General features: G+C 44.6%; 1 protein-coding gene across 2 annotated transcripts in view; it reads left to right on the forward strand.

Annotated features, from left to right (window-relative positions):
* BLK (BLK proto-oncogene, Src family tyrosine kinase) overlaps positions 1-19,951 on the forward strand; it is a 679,444-nt gene that overhangs the window by 488,644 nt on the left and 170,849 nt on the right. For both annotated transcript variants that reach the window (XM_069605731.1, XM_069605732.1), the window contains one exon: positions 7,085-7,264. In XM_069605731.1, the coding sequence (XP_069461832.1) occupies positions 7,085-7,264 (180 nt within the window). The remainder of the gene's footprint in view (positions 1-7,084; positions 7,265-19,951) is intronic.

Genomic DNA, 19,951 nt, shown 5'->3' on the forward strand with positions numbered 1-19,951 from the left:
AAAAAGTGTCCTACTGCTCATGTATTAGACTTAAGTGCCTAGATGCCTGTGGGTTTTGTGCGCTATATTAATGACACAATAAATAAATAAATAAATAAATAAATAAGAAAAGGAAAAAATAAACAGGTTCATTGAGCCATGAATATGAAGAAATTATCTGGATAACATCCACTCATTTCTCACCACAAGAACTTGAGGAGAACCATCTCTGGTTCCGGAAGCACCTCGAGACCTTCCTCTTTTCTTCTGCCTCCGCTCCCCCTCTCCCCTCCTGATCTGTTCTCTCTTGGCACTGTGCACCTGGTCACCCTCTGTCTTTTGGGCCCAGGTACCTTCTCAACCTGCCACCCTCCCGCACTGCCTCCGGGCCACCCCTTGCACTGGGGTCTGTATCTGTACCCATCCAGCCTCCCCCTTTTCTTCCTGAACTGATCAGACCTACACTGTCTGCTGCCTTAAGCCTAGCACTTGCAAATTGCTGGCTGCATTACCAGTGTTTGTTGCCTTTATTGTTTACTTATTGTTATTTATCTGATTCTCCTCTGCTTCGCACTTTCCACCTCTCCCCCTTCCATGCACTTTTCCCCTCCTCCTCTCCCATGCACTTGCACGTTCTCAATGTCACTGGGCCTAGTAAGATCGCTGTTTTGTTCTCCCTGTTCCCTTCCCTTGCCTTGTCGCGCTCTAAAACACTTTTGTACGAACGCGATAGAAATAAAATATCAATCAATCAAGAAGACATTTAGAAAATGCTATGTGGCTTCTGCATCTCCCCTCCCCGCATGCTTTTCTGCGTGTCTATGTGATTATGTTGTGAGGTCATGTGAGGAAGTGATGTTCCCTCGCCTATGGTTCTTTTGGTGTCAGTCGAAGATGGTTTACCTGGGTGGTGGGACTCGGTGGGACCTATTACTAATCCTAGTCCTGTTCCTATTCTTTCCATTTTACCTATTCCAACCAACTTCATCTTTGAATAGAAGGAAACTACCAAAAGAGTTACCTTATGTCTCCATCGTACATCATGTGAGCATTATATTTCATTCTAAACATCCTGCGTCCTGATTATTTGAACACTGAAGCACATCTTGGAAAAGGTGTGCAAAGGTGTGCAAATGATAGCAAACGCCGGCAAAGCAGGGAATATCCTAGAAAGACAGAGGAAACTCAAAAGTGCAGTTAGGAAGGTCAGATTGCAATAAAAACCCTCAAGATTTGGCTTCAGCAGGAGCAGTGCTGCAGAGCCTCCAATCAGGAAAGGGCCCACCTTTCCCTCCCTTAGCCCTCTGTATCTCACTCTCTGCAGGACTTTCCAAATGCATCCTTAACAGTTTATCCTACTAATTGTATGCTAGTTGTATCATATTATTGTACCCTTCTACTGTCCCCTTGTAGTCAGTGCTTTGTTGCATCACAGCTGGATGTGCGCTATATAGAACGCAGCACACACATACATACATACTGGCCAGTAAAGGACAATCAGTATGTAGGGGATATCATGTTATGTCATACAAATATTTATACTGGGCCCATCACCCTCGTAGTGGTCCTAGGTCGCCTAAGCATTGTGGAAAGGTTAGAGCATTGTGGGCTCGCCAGGGTTTCACCGACCTTAGTCTGTGGAGAGGGTTGTGGGTATTTGTATTTGTAGTTTTTATTTTATTTCCATTTATACAGCGCTTTACGCCAAAGCGCTGTACAAGGTTAGGGGGTTACCAAATATCAACATGGGGAACAACCAGCGAAAACTAAGAATATAAGAGATGTTCTTTCGGGTGAGTTTGGAACCGAGGACAGGAGGAAAGAGAGTGAAGAACCAAACCAATGGGAGTGCATTCCAATGAAGAGGGGCAAGCAGAGCAAAGGAGTGGAAATGGGATTGGCCACAGGGTAATAGAAAGAAAGGGGTTGAGGGTAGATTAGATACATCAGTGTGGTAAAATAGGTAGGGTGTGGAGGTAGTATGGTTGAGGTAGTAGGAATGCACATTTCCTAACTGATTAGTTAACAGTAAGCATGAGAGAAAAGTTCAGGAATGTTAAGCTCTGCTTCAAGCAAAGGCTTTACTGTGATGTTACTATTTTCTAAACCAGGCGAGTCAGGGTACTAGATATAGTTGGTGTGTGGTTGCATGATGGATTAGAGTTAGACAATCAAAATAAAAACAGGCCCTAGTTCAAATACAGCCTTTATTTACCATCGACCTAATTATTGATTTTTCCTCAAAGAAATGAGTGCTATCAACCAATAATGTCCATTTTAAAGCCTAGACTTTGCCACTGGAGGCCATTTTAGTCATGGTGCTTATTACAAGGAAATATAGAGAAGTGTTTGACTACAATCGCCATCTTAAAGACAGGCAGCCAGTGTTCTGCTAATGTCTGAGCTTCCCACAGCTGTCATTAATAGAGTGGATTCAACGTCATTATCATCAGGTGGCGAGATGTAAGAGAATTTTAGAAAGAGAGCATTTTAGAAAGGATACCATGTTGGATGCCTGCTTTCGCACTCCGTGTGGATATACTGCCAGCACTAAAGTTCATCAAATCAAAGTCTTCGAAATCTAGGCAATCTTTGCTGTGATTAACCTTTCACTTTGCAATGTTTAGTATAACAAATATACAAGTATGATCCTTGTTTATGTGCCTGTAACTCATTGATCCCACCCAAGAGTTGTTGTCCTTCCACCTGTACTTAAATTAAATAATGGTCTTTCCCCATTTAATACAACTCCCTCATCTGATTCGATGTTACACCCCCTACTTCCTGTAGAAATCAGACCAACATTAAGCTACTGGCCTACAAAAAAAAAAATCCTTACATTAGATTGTAGCCTTTCTCGTGAAACCTGAGGAATTCAAAAATGTAAAACCTCGGCTCTGAGGCCCTGTGGACAATGCTAGTATCATTGTGATCTCTTTTATACGCTTTATTGTTGCACAGCAGCTAAACTCCAGGTCACTTAGTGCTTGTTCAGGCCTCTAGTTGGAATCTTCTAGCTAATGCAACACGGCCCAAATCACTCAGTGTTCTTTAATGATATCTACATATGTAGTCTTACATACTGAGCTGAACATTACTACTACTTGATGTCACTAAATTGCACTTTAAGGGACCTTCCAGTGCATACATCACTTAGTTTCCTGAGCCTGATTAGGAGGCTAAGTTTGTGGGATGATGACGGAGGCCAACGAATGAGTCAGATTGTGATTCCCAACTGGATCACTAGCACACCTACCCAAACCTTACAGTAGAGAGACATAGCCTCTGCCACTAACTCCATGGTCTCAGTTACCACTGTCAGAGAAACAGAGCTCACCCAATCACATTCTGGTAACAGCATAGACAGAGAAAGCTCTATTATCCTGCAAGACAACCAACAGCGATCCATGTTAACTCTACAGGAACAATCCCTGAACAACCTGAACCACCCACCGGACCATCACCTTTATGCGGTCATGCCCTTGGGTCGTAACCAAAACTGTCCAGGATGCTTCTAGAAATGTGACTAGCTGGTTCAATGAAATCATACAAATTGGGCAGATGAGTCTGTCATCGATGCAGATGCGATTTACTCATTGATCCTTCTGCAAAACTCCCACCGAATGGCAACCAGGATTTTCATCTTCCTTATACCATGTGCTAGTAATTTTCCATGATGCCATACTCAAGTCCAGATACTGAGCTAGTTCACATCATGTAACCCCAAAGGGGTAATTTGCACAAAGCTTTACTCAGCGTCTCTAATGTTGAAAGTATGCAACACAAATAGATATGGAAAAAGGTGAATGATTGCAGGGAAACACAATAAATATATTAGCGCAAAAAATAAAAGTTATGCAAGACAGTATAGGAATACATTTGCGATGTGCGCATTATCAGTGAAAATCATAACATGATAGGGGTTAGAGTTTCATAAAAACGAATCTCTTCCCACATTCCCGCCTGTGCAGACAAAACCTTTATTAATCTCCTCACTACAATCTAAAGTTCACTACTCATCAGAGTGTCAATTTCTTTTTCTATTTCACTATAATGTTCATTTATATATATATATACCTCTGTCTCTTTGATTATTAAAATATAACAGGTTTCCTTCAGCAGGAACCAGAGATCTGGTGGGATAAATAATTACTCTGCTCCTACTACCCAGACAACTAAAGCAGTAAATGATCAGCCTTGTTAAAGGAAAAGAAAGATACTTTAAGCCTATAATTGCAACCTTGACAGGTTTATCCTGGATGCGTTCATCCATTACACATATAACATCGGAACAAGTGCACAAAGTGGCATACCGGCGCGTGAACTGGAATGCCTTATTTTCTTCATCAAACACTGTTTCTAAAATGTGTAATTGTTTCCTGATTTCCTGGGGCAAGGGCTCCAAGATTTTCTTAAACCTGTGTAGGATCATGTTAAATCAATCTAAGGACATTTCATATTCTAAACTTACTCACTTGGTTCTCACCATCAGTCAGAAAACATTCTCTTCCCTGGTCCACATTCTAAGCAGAACATGTATGTCTGTGGAGCGCGTTCCACCAAGCCTTTTACAGCTACTCATGCCCTTTAATAAGTCATCCTTGAATGAGTATAGTTATAATAATTATGCTCATTGTAAGGATATTCCTCTGGCCCAACAGATCCTGTCTCCAACCAGTATTCCTTGACCTGGCTGTAACTTACGTAGAGATTGCAGCTGGGGTGGTTCAGGATACCATAATAACCAGTTTGTTCCTAAACCTATTCACACGTCTGAAGTTTTGTCCAGGTTAAGTTATGTCAGGTACTGAGATGGATGTCCGGGAATCTGTACTTGCCAGACATCACGATGTGTCACCCAGCCCCAAGAGCATCCAGCCAATAGGCCCAGTAAAATGTGAATAGTCAGGGCCCAGACTCCATTGATTGCCCCACTGGCTTGAAACAAACACAGCATCCATTGACACTTCCAACCGCTAGACTTCTACTAATGAGTTGGTTCATGTCAGCTCAAGAAGGACATACAGCTCTGAATCACTGTCTCCATCTCTTCAGAGAAGCACTGGGGTTCCTCTCGTATAGCTGGGCATTTTTTACCAGATGCCTACGGTCCCCCAGGGACCATGGAATATTTACAATCTCTAAACTGTTGTCCCAGTTTGTGTTGTTGAAAGTACCAAGTTTCTGCATCAGCTGTACATGAATAACATGCAAGTCCCTCTTGCTGGTACCTCTCCTCATAAGGGAAGCTGCATATGGGAGAAAGCAGGTATCTCTAAAACCAGGAACGGCCATGCCCCCAAGTGCCTGTATCATGGCATATGCAGGTGGTGCTGTGATGGGCCTGAACAGCTGGCCATTAAATTAGCTGGCGGGCGATGCTGTAGGTAGTCAGTCGGTCAATGGACTGTCATGGGCTATTGGACAAATGTCCCTTGAGGTGTGTGCAGCTCCCGTGCCTGAGCTGGTCTAGTCGGTGTGGTAAAAGTTTAGGGTGGGACTGTCACAGCATTCATTCATTTGATCTGTCGAGGGACGGTCCATACACAAGTAATGAGCTCAATTATTTGATATGCTGTTAACTCATACTGCATATATTTTACCATTTGAGGACACAGCAGGGTGAGTGCAGGCCCTGTTTCTTACCCTAATCGATCACAGATTCTCACATTTTTAATTTGAACCCCTAATGTATCACTGTAATCTTTCAGTCCCCTAATTTTGGAGGAGTACTGCGTTTCTGAGGCCTCTTCATACCGATCGGATTAAGCTCCCCCAATGCATTGGCCACATGTTCCCTTTTCTTGCTTCAAATGGCCACTGTAGGCTGATCAACCAGACCAAATGAAAGGCTCCTTCCAGCAAGAACTGGTTATGCCAATTCTCCCAAGTTACCTTCACATTCTGCTACTGCATTTGGTATGCTCACAGTGTGCTGGTGAGCCCTAGCTGGCATGGAGACTTCTTTAGACTGCGACTGCCTAGTGCCTATGTTTATTGTTATTTTCATGTTTTGAATTAATATCTTGTCCGCCATGTCACATCCACATGCAATCACATGCATCAGGTAAACTACACTGTTCTTCACTCCAGGGTAGGGGGGGGTATTCATGTACCAGAGATGCCAAGTGGCCCTGAAATACGTCAAATGACATTCAGACTCCAACCATAACTCCTAACCACATTTTCCTTCCAGTCTACCAGACCAACAATTTCCCCGAGGGCCTATTCAATTGATCAGATCTAGAAATAATAACATTACTAAATTATTAACCATATCTAGCCTTCTACTGATTGCTTCGATTTACCAGTTACTAGTTATCCTAAAAAGATGGTTTATATCTGTGTCTGATCCTGCTACAAGACTAACAATGTCTTCCCTGCATGGCTATAAAGGAGCACCACCACCTCGTTCAGCGTCCTCCCAACCACCTCAGTGGAGATTTTAAAGGGACTCCTTACTTTTCAGTTGGTACCTGAGGGGTTTAGGGAAAGCAGACCCCAAACCGGCAGTACTCTGTCAGCATGCAACACATTGGATGTGCTGTATCAAATTATCAGAGAATCCGAGCTCATGCAATCATTCCCAGATAGTAGCAAATACAGAAACAGCTTTAGTGATCTCTCTTGCTCCGATACCAACTAACCTGTAAGCTCATGATGTCAACCCCAAGCACATATATGCTAATCTCCAATACCACCAACCCCAAAACCTTTAAACCCGGAACACACAAAAGAGGTCAGAAAAGAACTCATCTTCAATCCATTAATCATCTCTTTTTGGACAGCTACCCCAGCAATACTTCTGGGGGAAAAACAGAATTATTCCTTTTCAAAATCTTCCAGAAATGTGCAAGTCACCTTTGAGAATAAGGTGACCTACGCTTTGAATTACAAATACAACGAGTGCATCCTCTGTTCTCTTTTTATTTGCGTTACTCTTTGAGATTCGGGCCCTTGGAGTTAGTTTCCTCCACAGGTTCTCCTTAACTTTAAATGAATGTATAAGCTTTTTTCGTCATGAACCATTATATTAATTCCGGATTCTTAATTAGCAGCACTATTTGCAAAGTTATCAACCTTGTTAATGTGTATCCTCTCCTAGGATATTACAAGAGCAAAACGAAAGTAGCCGTGAAGACATTGAAGGAGGGCAGTATGTCTCCCGAGGCCTTTCTGGCAGAAGCGAACCTGATGAAGATGCTGCAGCATGACAAACTGGTCCGACTCCACGCTGTGGTCACCCAGGAACCCATCTTCATTGTGACTGAGTACATGGCCAAAGGTAAGGAGCTTTTCCGGCTTTTCCCATTGCCAAGTTGCCCACCTTAGGATGTGTACTCGTTCCATTTGAGAAACTGCACCTATACAAGCCTACAATTTTCACAAAGAGCTTACTATGCTATATTCAAAATAAGCAAAGGTGTGGAAGCCTCTCTACTGCGAACGGACTTGTGTCAAATACCCTGATCAGTGGAATTTCTTCCAGTCTGGATGGTCTACAACCACATTTTAGATCACTGCACCCTTCACAGAGGAGAAATATCCACTTGCATATCAGTCTGGACAGGCCCATGCGGGCAGCCCAGCACCGAAATGCTAGGCACTTCTCCTCTGAACAAGACTTGCATCTGCAACCCCATACACGTGTTTCAGCCTTGTTGGGCCTCATCAGTGAGGTGAAGCTGAGCCTCTCCAAGGCACAGTGAGCAAGAAGTCCATGTCTAGATTACCCTGGATTACGTACGGTGTCTCGGGTTGCTGTTGGTCCTCTTGTTCAGAGGCAACTTGCCTACCATTTCGGTGATGGACTGCCCAAGTGGGTGGGACGAGACTGATATGCTATATTTCTCCCCTGTAAAAGGTAAAGTGAGCTAAAACGGGGTTGTAGACCCTGCTGAGAGTGGGAACCTACCCAGAGAACAGGTTATATGGCCGTGTTTGTTGTCGGTAGAGGGGCTCCCAGACCTTTTGCATATATGTTATAGTCAATTTGGCAATTTTAAAAGTCCATGCAAAATTACTTTGCTAAATGAGATTGAAATGCCCACACTAGGTGGCAACAAGATTTAGTGATGGAACGTTTTGTTAATATTAGTGATATGGTCATGACATTATCGGTAAGGTCATATGCTACCTTATATACCAAAACGATAAAACTTAATACTCTGTAATTTATCATCACCTCGTCCATTAAATTCACCAAATTCGCCATGCAGCAGACCTGCCCATATCCAAACAGCCATTCCAAATTTGGTGAAATTTCATGTATGTTTTTAGGGACAAAATGTATGCTGAAAAATAGGTGTATTTTGCAGTGGGTTTTGAACAGACCACAAAAAGCAGGTTTTTGGGCAAATAGCTTAAATGTGCCCACTTGGATTTTCGAAATTGGTGGCTCTTTCCTGAGACTAGCGCACACCGCAAAGATTGGAAAATCAGAACAGCCAAACCCAACATATTCACTTTTTAAAATGCAAGACTGTATCTACAGATTGTACTTACACAGAAGACGTGTAGTATGTACTAACATGCACATTTGTGTGTTGATACATACACAGGCAGGGCTCCATCGTGGGTAATAACAAAATGCACAGCATCATCTGTGAGTAATGCAAGTCATCATCATAACCATGCAGAACAAGCAATAACAACATGCACAGATCATGCGGGTAATGTAGGAATATAAATAATTCATCACCCAACAAGTCTCCCTACCCACCCACTCCAAAGGTCGCACCATTGATTGGACCCTCACTCTCAACACCAACATCAATGTCACAACCATCAGTCCACTACCTTGGATCGACCACTTCCTGATCGAATTCCATTTGTTTCACTTCCACATCCCAACAGCCCCCACCATCCAACCACCACCCATCCTTGTCCACAACACCAGAGAGCTCACAAAAGAAATATTGGCACCCACCATGCTTCAGGCACTCACCTTCTTTAACCATAATAGCAATGATCCCCAGGTCCTCATCGCGCATTATAATCAGGCCTTGCTGCGCACCGTAGATCTGCATGCCCCCATTAAACCCAAATCTCCTAATCCACAAAGACATGCCAACACTTGGTTCTCAGTCAACCTCAACTCCCTCCACAGTTTTAGAGCACACTTGGCAAAAACACCCCACTCCAACCAATCTCAAAGCATTCTCCACCCCAGTCAAAACATAAAAACACATTTATAGCTACTAAAGCCAATAAGTTTAATACAAGAATCTTTGAAGCATGCTTGAATACTAAAGACCTCTTTGCCATTCTCAAAGAATTAGAGAGCCCCATTCCTCACTCCTCTCAGATCTGCAAAGACAAAGCCTGGTGTATGACCGTGCACACAGCTTTATCCAACAAAATTGATAGGTTGAGAGAAAACATTGTTGCTAAAATGATCCAATTTGCCTCTAAAAGTCTCCCCATCACTGCATCACTTCACCCACTCCTCCCTGAGCAACCCCCCCTCCCATTCAAGATCATCCCAGCTACCCTAGCAAAGGTCCTCCCAACTTTTCAGAGTCTCAAACGCTCCAATCATAAGGGAGAGACTTGTCCTACCCACATCTTTGCCAATACCCTTGCTCCCATCATTAAAAATATCATAAATACATCATTTGCCACCAACTCAGTGCAGACTTTACTTAAATCAGCATGGGTCACACCCCTCCCCAAAAAACCCACCCTCGATCCTTCCCTCCCCACTAACAATCCCCCATCACTACTGACCCTTTCCTCCTCAAAATCCTAGACTGCCCCGGATACACCCAGATCCAATCCTTCCTGAACAGCACCACCAGCTTGTCCCACGTAAATCAGACTTTCACCCCAAGCACAGCACAGAAACTGCCCTCCTCGACGTCAAAATTCAGCTAGATAATACATGTGATACTGGCAACCTAGCCATCATATTGTTACTGGACATGTCAGCGGCCTTTGACCTAGTTCACCATGATATTCTATGTCAACAACTGGCTAGCAAATTCAATGTCTTGCATGAGGCTGCTTCTAGAGTTTTCTCTGGCGACCAAGCTGATGACCCCATCCCAGACCCCATTGGGGTCCCACGAGGATCCTGCTTATCCCCACCCTCTACAATTTCTCTACCAAGCCTCTCTTCAAACACTTGGATGCCCTCGGAATCCTTTACACTAACTTTGCCAATGATTCCCAAATCCTTCTCCCCATCACAGGCAACTATGCCTGTGACACTGATATCATCAACGATACTTTCAGCATCATTCAGAACTGGGTGGCTACTCACAACCTCTGTCTCAACGATGATAAAACAGAGTTGCTTATTTTGGCATCCCCCCATAGCCTAAGGGATCTAGCCCCTGCCTTTGCCTCGTCCACCATCGATGGCACCACTATCCCAGTATCTAAACACGTAAAAACCCTTGGCGTATACTTGGATTCTGAGCTCAATATGATGAAACACATCAACGCTCTGCATCCTCCACGACTTAAACCGCCAAACTCATTTAATTAAGCAGACAATTCCTCTCACCAGATAACTGTGTAACCCTGGCTAGAGCCATAATAGGCAGTAAACTGGACGACTGCAATATCCTCTTCTCGGGCATGTCTTCTAAAAACCTACCCAAACTCCAATTGTTGCAAGACAAAGCCTTCAGAGCTGCCCTGCACCTCGGACGGGCTGATCATATATCATCAATCAGCCTCGATGTCCACTGGCTTCCCATCAAACACGCATAGAATTCAAAACTTTGGCCATCACCCACTGTTGCATCCACGACCGTGCTGTATCCTAACTCAAGCACTGCATAACCATAAAGCGCAACCCGCGGCTACTTTGCTCCTCTGCCAATCTCCTAGATGGCAAAACAAATGAGCAGGCAGCTCCAGCTTCTGTCACATTTTCCCTTCCATCTGGAACACTCTACCTCCAATCATTAAGCATGAAGCTTCCTACAGAAATTTCTGAAAATTAGTCAAAACCTGGTTTTTTGACAAATATGACTTTCCATTTCCCAGCATGGGCTCTTTGCTTTTCCTATGTCTCGCTAATTACCTACTCTTATACAAGCGCTGCGGTGCCCTAGGGTTTGGGCGCTACTCAAATTCAATAAATAAATAAAATAAATCATTTGTTATCTGTCTATTTCACCAAGATACCAGTGTGGCAGTGAACGTGCTCTCTACATAAACTTATGTTACCTTATTTTATATTAAAACGTTTATGTTTTATAGGCACTAGCATACATTTCAACCACCATGTATTGCAGTACTCGACGATCTGCTACTTCTCCACAACTAAAAATCATGTGTGTGCTTACAAGAATATTGTGAGCTTGATAAAATCACTGGACGCACAAAAGAAGATCGTTTGTGCCACAGGAGACATATTGCTCATGTGGCGCAGTGTGCCCCACTGTATAAAAGTCAATTTCATTTATTGTATGCCTGGAGAAATAACAGCAGCTTTAAATATTGTGGCAGGAGACAATGTGCTCGGGATTATTTCTGTACCACTTGCCAGATAAACACTGGCATGAGAGCTGCTGCTAGTATATGGCAGTGTGCTGCCATAATAGGGCAGGATAATACTCTTATGTGTTAGGGTGTTTCCAATATGCATATTGGTGTTTTCAAATATTCCAGAGTGTGGAAAATATGCTCGGTATTTTCCAAATATGCCTTGACAGTATGCTATGGTAGGGCATACATTGCTCACACATGCACAGGCACTGTTAGTGTATACATGGCAGCTATGCAGTGTGCCAGTCTGTCAACTCTGCAGCTTGAATAGGCAAAGGATGCTCAGATATTCCTATTCTGCTTAGAGTGCCAAGTGTATTTCATAATTGTATTTATTTTTATTTAGCGCTTTCGCTAAAGCGCCTTGACAATAAGAACACAAGTAAAAATGGTACAAAATAACAAAGAAGGGTACGTGACTGAAGCAAATGGGTTTTTAACTGAGTCCAAAAGACATGGAATGAAGAGGAGGAGCGAATATGAAGCGAATACCCAGTGTTTGGGTGCGAGGAGGGTGAAAGAACAAAAACGAGAGGAAGCTCAGGGTGGTTTAGCAGCAAGAAAGAGGGCCTGAGAGTGAAGGGAACGTGTTGACGTGTATACAGTAACCAGAGAACAAAGATAGGGGGCGCGAGACCATGTAAGGCTTTGAAGATGAAGCAGAGGAAGTGAAAGAAAAGATAAAGATTGTTATTATTATTGTATTTATTGAGCGCGGATCTGGCTTTGAGAAGCAACCCAGCGCTTTACAGAGGTATACAATAATACAGACACATAACAGAGCGCTTTACAGAGGTATACAACAGTACAGATGCATAACAGAGCACTTTACAGAGGTATACAACAGTACAGATGCATAACGGAGTGCTTTTCAGCGGTAACAACAGAACAGATATACAACAGTGGTTTGGGATACAGAGGGGCACAGTGGGGGGTACATCTGTACCTGGTGGCGGGGGGAGGAGTGTGCAGCGTCTAGTGAGTCATGGGGCACGAGGGGCGACGTGATGGCCTAGGTGTTGAGGCAGAGAGATACCTTAAAGAGTTGGCTCTTGAGTTTGTTTCTGAATTGTAGGAGCGATGGGGCAAGTCTGATGCTGAGGAGGTTCCATAGTCTTGGGCGTAGGGAGGGAAGGCTTATTTTTTGGCCCTTTTCTTTTTGCAGCTCAAAGGAGAGAAGAAATGTTGCCACGATAGAATTCGTAACAGAGGAGCAGCGAGGGAGCTGAGCTGGTAAATGGAATACATAGTTAAAAATAGAATGCAGGGGAGCAAGGTGAGAAAAAGGGAGTCCATGAAGGAGAACAGAACAATAGTTACGTTGGGAAAAAGAAAAAGAATAAACCAAAAGCTTTGTGGCATGGAAAGATAGGAAACAACGAGTGTGGCGAAGATTATAAAGATGATTGCGAGCAGAATGAGACATAGTAGAGATATGAAAAGAAAAAGACAAGCAGGGGTCAAAGATAAACACAAATTCGAGCAGTGGGAGAAAAGGGAAGCATAGTGTGACAAATCACATTCCGTTGTTCCAGTGGTCCTGGGATGAAAATCGGTTTTGAAAACATCAATCAGCCCTGCACCTCTAATACACCAGAATGGATCTGAACCGATTGGAATAAACAAGAATACAATTCAAATTATACACCTCCTTGTCCACTTTTGGTAACATGGATGGAGCAGCAGGCTTATCTCCTAAAGGTTGTGGATCGTTGGTTAGTTGTAACACAGTGAAAATACAATTATTACTCAATGATGAAAGTAGTGTCCAGTCAATGTGGTATACGAATATCTACTTTATGAATCACAATAGTCTAACAACGCTATGAGATACAACCCACCCTGTAAAGGAATGCAGAGGACAGACAGTTTGGAAGAAGAAAAAGGTATGCTATCTGGATACTGACACAAGGGTAGTCGGTATGGTTAATAACCACAACAGCATGGTAACGTTTCTTGGCTTAAGCACAAAGGGAGCAAAGGGTCCTAAAATGCATCTAGGGGCCTTGTGGGAAGGACCAGGGGTACAGAACCACAATGTACCTTTTGCTGTAGGCGTTCTTGGAGTCGAGTCAGCTACAGTGCGCTTTGTAAGCTTCTGTGACAGAGTTGAAGATGAGCGTCAGCTGCGGATATTAGGCGGCAAGATGATTTGGCAAGCGAAGCTGGATGAACGGCTGCAGGCTGGCATACACGGCTTCTTAGGGTCAAGAATCATTGTCTCAGTGCTGATCAGCATTTCTGAAGCACTGGTCGAGACGTTTCAGGTTTCTTTCAGCGACTGCGCTTGACAACAGTCAGCGTTGCTGTCAGTTGTGGATCGATGTAAATTGGCTCAAAAATGTCCTTTAATACGGATGGTGGTAGATGCTTGTCGTGGCACTTCTCCCAGCTTCTTCAATGGGTTTATGTCATCCTTTCCGGCGGACAGCCCAAAGCTGAGGAGTATGTTGTAAGCAGCTGCCTTGTCCTTGTTTGTAGGTTCAGAGACCTTCTGGCACTTCCTATCCAGGAAGCTTGCTGCATAGCCTAGCAGGGCACACTGTGTGATGGCTGGGTACCGGATCTGGAGCAGCTGGAGGGTCCTGTGAGTTCTTTTCTCCCTCTGTTCTCTGGGAGAAGTTTAAGGAGGGATCTTACTTCCCTCTTTGGATATCCTGGCCTCCCTTCACTGGAGGAAGATGTAAGGGAGACTTTTGGCCTCATTACGAGTTTGGAGGCAGCCATGCCCTTAAGGGCATGGCTGCCTCCAAACTGGGGTCCGGGTCCGTGGTCCCTGAATGGGGAAATACCAGGCCATTCTGACCTTAGAGGGCCCGGTATTTCCCCATTCAGGGAACCCGGAACAATCCCCATTCCTATTTGAGCCCCCATAGGGCTCAATGGGAATGGGGAGTATGCTAACAACGGACCTGTTAATGACGGGCTGGTTGTTAGCATGCTGGGCCACTCGCGGGACCCGTTAAGGACGTCCAGAGCGGGTCCCACGAGCGGCCCTCGTAATAGGGCAGTATGGGGTTAACGGCTCCGGCACTTTTACCGGCGCCGTTAACCCCTTACCTCCCATCTCGTAATGAGGCCCTTTACCTTCAGCTAGGTCGAAAGTTGAGTTTTTCTTTCTTACTTCTTGTGAAATCTTCAGATGATCTGCCAAAAGAGTGGCTCTGCCCTCTTTTAAAGCCAAGTGGGCCACAGCGTTTGGTGTCGACTGAGCATATCTTAATGAACCAATCCTGATGTCCCTGCCAACAATCTTCTGCATGCTTGAGGTCACAACCAGAGTGCTTTGCAACAATAAAGGTAAAGCGTGAAACAGAAACAAGGTGTTCCCCAAAACTAATATGGTGGAAACCTTCTATCAACAGTGGGAGCTCTGGGCTCACTCCCTTGCGATACTTATTACCACCCATCTGCCTGTCTGCTGTGTTGAAAGAGTCTCTCTGGTTAATGGGCCTCTCTGTGTGGTTCCTGTTAAAGCAGCAGGTCTCCCTTGAAGTTACTGCGCAACCAGACTCTCTGGCCCCTGAAACCCACATTGGGTTCCCCTAGCTGAGGTAGCCTACTGCCATAAAAGACCCAGACATGACAGTTCACTTCCATCGATACTGAGAAGCGGGAGCTGGCTTCAGGTTGATACAGTTGCATATGAAAGGTTGTTGGGTTTCCTGTCTTGTTTCCTTTGATATTCTCTGTAGCCAGGCCCTGTGTGGGCCTGTTTGAAGTACTCCTGTTGGTATGATAATCTCTGCCACCAGCTGCAGGACCTAACACAAGATTGGAGCATTGCCATGGAGCCTTTGTCAGTTAATCAGGCTGACCGTAGCAGGGGGAAGTTTGGTCTAACCCTTTCCGGGATGACATTATGCTGTCCTCGGCTGTCACATTCCAACTAAATATGATAGGGGTGGATTGCGCCTGTAGGCTGTGTCCACGCCACAGCACACAGGTCTATGCATTTGCTGTGGTGTGAGCATAGGAAAATGTGGGTCGGTTAGCCTCCCACATTTTCCTTAGGTCAGTATACCATCATCCAGTTAATTCAAAATTTCAAAAAAGCTCAGGTGAGCCCATGCCCACCCTTCGGATGGTCCAATTCCTCGGACATAGTTTAGACAAAATAGATGCCAGAGGGTTGTGGAAAGGCTGAAGGAGAGGCAGAAGGAAAGTAGGTAAGCTCGGATTTAGAGGGCTTAAGGTGAAGAAACCGAGAAGCCATCCAGTGCCATCAGCAGAGAAATGACAAGAAAAGATTGAAAGAGCTGATGAGCATGGAGAGGGGAATGGTGTAGAAGGAGAAAAGAAGGGGCCAAGTTCAGAACCCTGAGGGACTCCAAAGAGAAGTGGGCCGAAGGAGGAAAGTTGACCAATCCAGGTGAGTAAGAATGGTTTGAAAGATTGAAGGCGAACCATTTAAGGACAGCCCCAGAGATACCCAGAGAAGACAGAGAGGAAACAGGAATATAATGACCCACAGTGTCAAAAGCAGCAGAGAGACCCAGTAGAATAAGAATAGAGGAAAGCTCACTATGCCGAGCAGAGATAAGCGAGTTTAAGACATGAAGAAGTGCAGACTCTGTGGAGGGAGCTGAACGAAAGCCAGATTGTAGAGGAGGAAGAAGGGGGTTAAGGTGAAGATAAGAAACAATCTAAGAATACACATCCCTTTTGAGGAGTTTGGATAAGAAAAGGAGGAGAGAAATTGGATGGCAGTTAGAACAAAGGGAAGAGTCGAGAGTAGGATTTTTGAGAAAAGGAATAATAACAGCGTACTTTAAGGTGGAGGGGGAAATAGAGGGACGCAGAGATAAATTTAGTAGAGATATAAGATAAGGAATTTTGGACGGATAGTTGGAGAGAATCCAGATTGAAGGAATAGGATCTAAAGGGAAGGCAGTGGGATGGGCATAAGCCAAATAAGAGGTGGTATCAGAGTCGATAAGGAGGACAAATGAGGACAACGATGAAGGGGAAAGGGATGAGGGACAATAACAAGAGGGGGAGACAATAGTGGAGAAAGGAGGAGGGCAAGTGGGGGAGAAAGTTGAAGGAGAAGAAGCGATGGAAAGGGTCAAAAAAGAAGAATGCAAAGATGTGACTTTGGAAGTGCTGAAGTCAGTCAAGTCAGTAGTGGCAGAGAGTTTAGACAAAAGGGCAGGGTCAGGGGTAGAAAGGGAAAGAATAGGACTAATCAACTGGAAAAGAGAGCAAGGTCCTTTCGTTTCTTTTATTTATCTTTTCCATGTGGAGTGTGGAGTTCCACAGGGGTTGTCTTTATCTCATCTTTTCTTTAACTTATATCTCTATCCTGTAATGGGAGTCCTTCACCATGCTGCAGTGACTTGCTTTAAGTATGCTGACGACACCCAGATATTGGTGGACCTTAAAGAAAATGACGACTCACTTTCAGGCAAGATTAGAAATTGCCCGCTGACAGTCAAGGCCTGGATGGACACGAACCTTCGGAAAATAGACCTGGAGAAAAAATAAATTATAGATATAAATGAAAAACCTAATCCGTGGACACCATCGTGCTGGCCTAGTACCTGTGGACAATGTCCTTGCCCAAAGGATGAGGTCTTAGGTAATACATTAACCTTGAATTCCTAAGTGAAAGCTGTAACAAAAACATGTTACTTTATGATTAAGAAAATAAAAAAAAACGTCATTCCTACTTATCCTTCCCGCCCCATGTGTTGGCAATCAATTCTCCAGTTTGATCTTGTTTGGATTTCAATAATGGCATCTACTTAGACCTTTCAAAGTGCATGATCTCCAGGCTACTAAGAGTTCAAAACACTGCTGCAAGTCTTTCAAGGAAAGATAGGAAGCAGGAGCACATTACCCCAGCCCTTTGCTCATTAGAGTGGTTGCAGGTGAAGAATCGGATCATTTAGAAAAGTATGTGACTTGTTTTTAAAAGCCTCCAACACCCCACGGCAAATCCTCTTTCAATGTAGCTCTGCATGCATGTCTGAACACATGACATCGTTGAAGAATGGGTGTAATATAGATTATGAAGAAGACACACATCGGGACATTGGTTAGAACATGCCTAACCTTCTTAATTAGAATCTTAAATGAGAAAACGTTGTCAATGATGAGAAACTATTATTTTGCCAATCTATGTTCTAACTATGTTCCATATGTGGTTAAATCTAGTCTTCTATCCTTGCATTTTTGGTTTCTATAGAATGGCGTATACGTATGAAATGCCTTACATAGGCATTAGTAAGGATGATTGTAGGCATATTCTAGTAACTGAACTAAATGGTTTGCAAGACTTGTTTTGCAGTTTGATTTTTAAAGTGGTTGTAAAGGAGATCCTTGTCTCTCCTCTGTTCTTTGATTGTCCTGACAAGATATGCTGTCAAATGCTACAGAAGCACTTCTACAGCACAGCTCGGATGTACCGTCTGGCACTGCACGAGGCAGGGAAGAAACCTAGAAAAGAAACCTGTGGTGTGGCCAAGAACTCACGCTGATACCGTTGTCTGTGCACACCTCAGCCCCTCACAACCCACCACCCCCAAATACTCCCAATCAGCCTCTTTGCACCTGGCTCAGGCAGATCACAGCCTGCACATGCCACCACGGAGAGTACCTCCACCATCCACTGTGGGTCGAACCTCGGGCCTGACATGCTGGGGTCTACACTGCCACCCCGTGAATATGGACCAAAAGAAAGCCAACAGAGGCTGCAAATGACGAAAGTCATCAGAAGGGAGAAAGACTGGGAGGATTGGACCAGGCAATGACGAAGGAACAATATGACATCAGAGACGGAAATCCACATCACCGCCCCCATGGCAGAAGAAGGAAGGAACACTGTCCATCGTCTGAGGACCATACACCCATAACCACAAACCTGATGGATAGCATGTAAATAAATCACAATTAATAGTTTTGCGGACAACCTTCCACAACAGGCAGGCTGCGATGCAGCTGCCCCCCCACCAAGAGATCCCCAACCCACCTCAAACAACCAGTGGCAGGTCATGGCTACCTTCAGGCCCAGGCCAACCCTTAAATTCCACAGAGAAATTAAAAAGCAAGAATGAATAAAAAGGAGTGTGATGAACAGGGAGTCCGTTCCTGCAACAGCACATCTCTGACCTGCTGTGGCGCGCCTCACTGCCTGCATCTCTCCATCCCCTCGCATAAGTTGCCACTCATTCTGGGATCTGTTCTTGCTTCCTCCCCTGCCTCAAATTGCACAGAGCCGTCACTATGTGCTGTCACTTAATCTATGTTGCATCCTTTCTCCGTGCAATCCAGTGCCATGGCACCCCTTCCCTTGGTATCCAATGTGGCCTTGCAACTCACGTGTAGGGGCAACACACACTCATGTCTGCCTAAAGGAATCTGCACCACCCCTCTCTGCAGGATCTCTGCACCGCCACATTTGCCGGGTTTCCTCAGCTACCAGGGGAGACGTCCAAGTTGAAAGGCCTATGCATTCCAATAGTTTTGGCATACTATAAGCCACAACTATAAATGCTCACTTTTACATAAGTGAAGACACTTTGCGTAACTGATGATTAGCCTAAATTAGCACCCATGGCGGGTGTGTCAGCCAATCAGGTTGCTCCAAACCCCGGCTGAATCCAATGATTGAAGCCGGGTTCGGTGTTAGGCAGAATCCTGTGCAGTTGTTCCCTTGGGGAACACTGCAAAAAGATTAAGGGCCTCATTACACGGACGGCGGTATGGGTTAACTGTCACCGTTAATGGTACCGGTGACCGTTAACCCTTACCGCCTTACTACGAGGTCCCTTTGCGGGTTGGAGACTTTAACGCCTGCAAAGGGACCAGGGAGATAATTACGGTACCGCAATTTGCAGTGCCGTAATTAGCACCTTCCCCATTCCCATTATGCCCTATGGGGCAAAAATGAGAATGGGGAAGGGCAATGGGGGAAGGGGAAATTACCGCCCCACCAACCTTGGAATAGGGCGGTAATTCCCCTTTCCTCCAAGGCGGTGCCGGTATTTTACCGGCATGGACCAAGGTGCTAATAGCACCTTGGTCCACCGCCGTCCATGTAATGAGGCCCAAAGACTACAGGAGTAAGCAGTAAACCCAATTGGTAGCACCACCCAGATTTACCTGGTAGCTGTGGCTGAGCAGTCAGACTTCCCTCAAGAAGAGTAGGTCAGTATATAGAGTATACACAATAGGGCCAGAAACACAGTAGGGCAAACAAACACTGAACAGAGCTTTGTAGAAAAGGTATATAATTATTTATTTAAAACACACTTTAGGCAATATACTAGCACTCTAAATCAAAAGCAGGTTAAAACACAGTCAGGTAAAGTATACACACCTCCCTTGATAACTATCAGACAAGTCAGAGTTAAAACACTATGGGCCTCATTCCAAGTATGGCGGTAAGGGATACCGGTCACCGTTAACGAGACCGGTGCCGGTAATCCCTTACCGCCACATTCCGAGTTCCCTTTGCGCCCTCGTC

This window comes from Ambystoma mexicanum, chromosome 4p, assembly GCF_040938575.1.
Source record: "Ambystoma mexicanum isolate Mex_15411 chromosome 4p, UKY_AmexF1_1, whole genome shotgun sequence".
NCBI classification, from domain to species: domain Eukaryota; kingdom Metazoa; phylum Chordata; class Amphibia; order Caudata; family Ambystomatidae; genus Ambystoma; species Ambystoma mexicanum.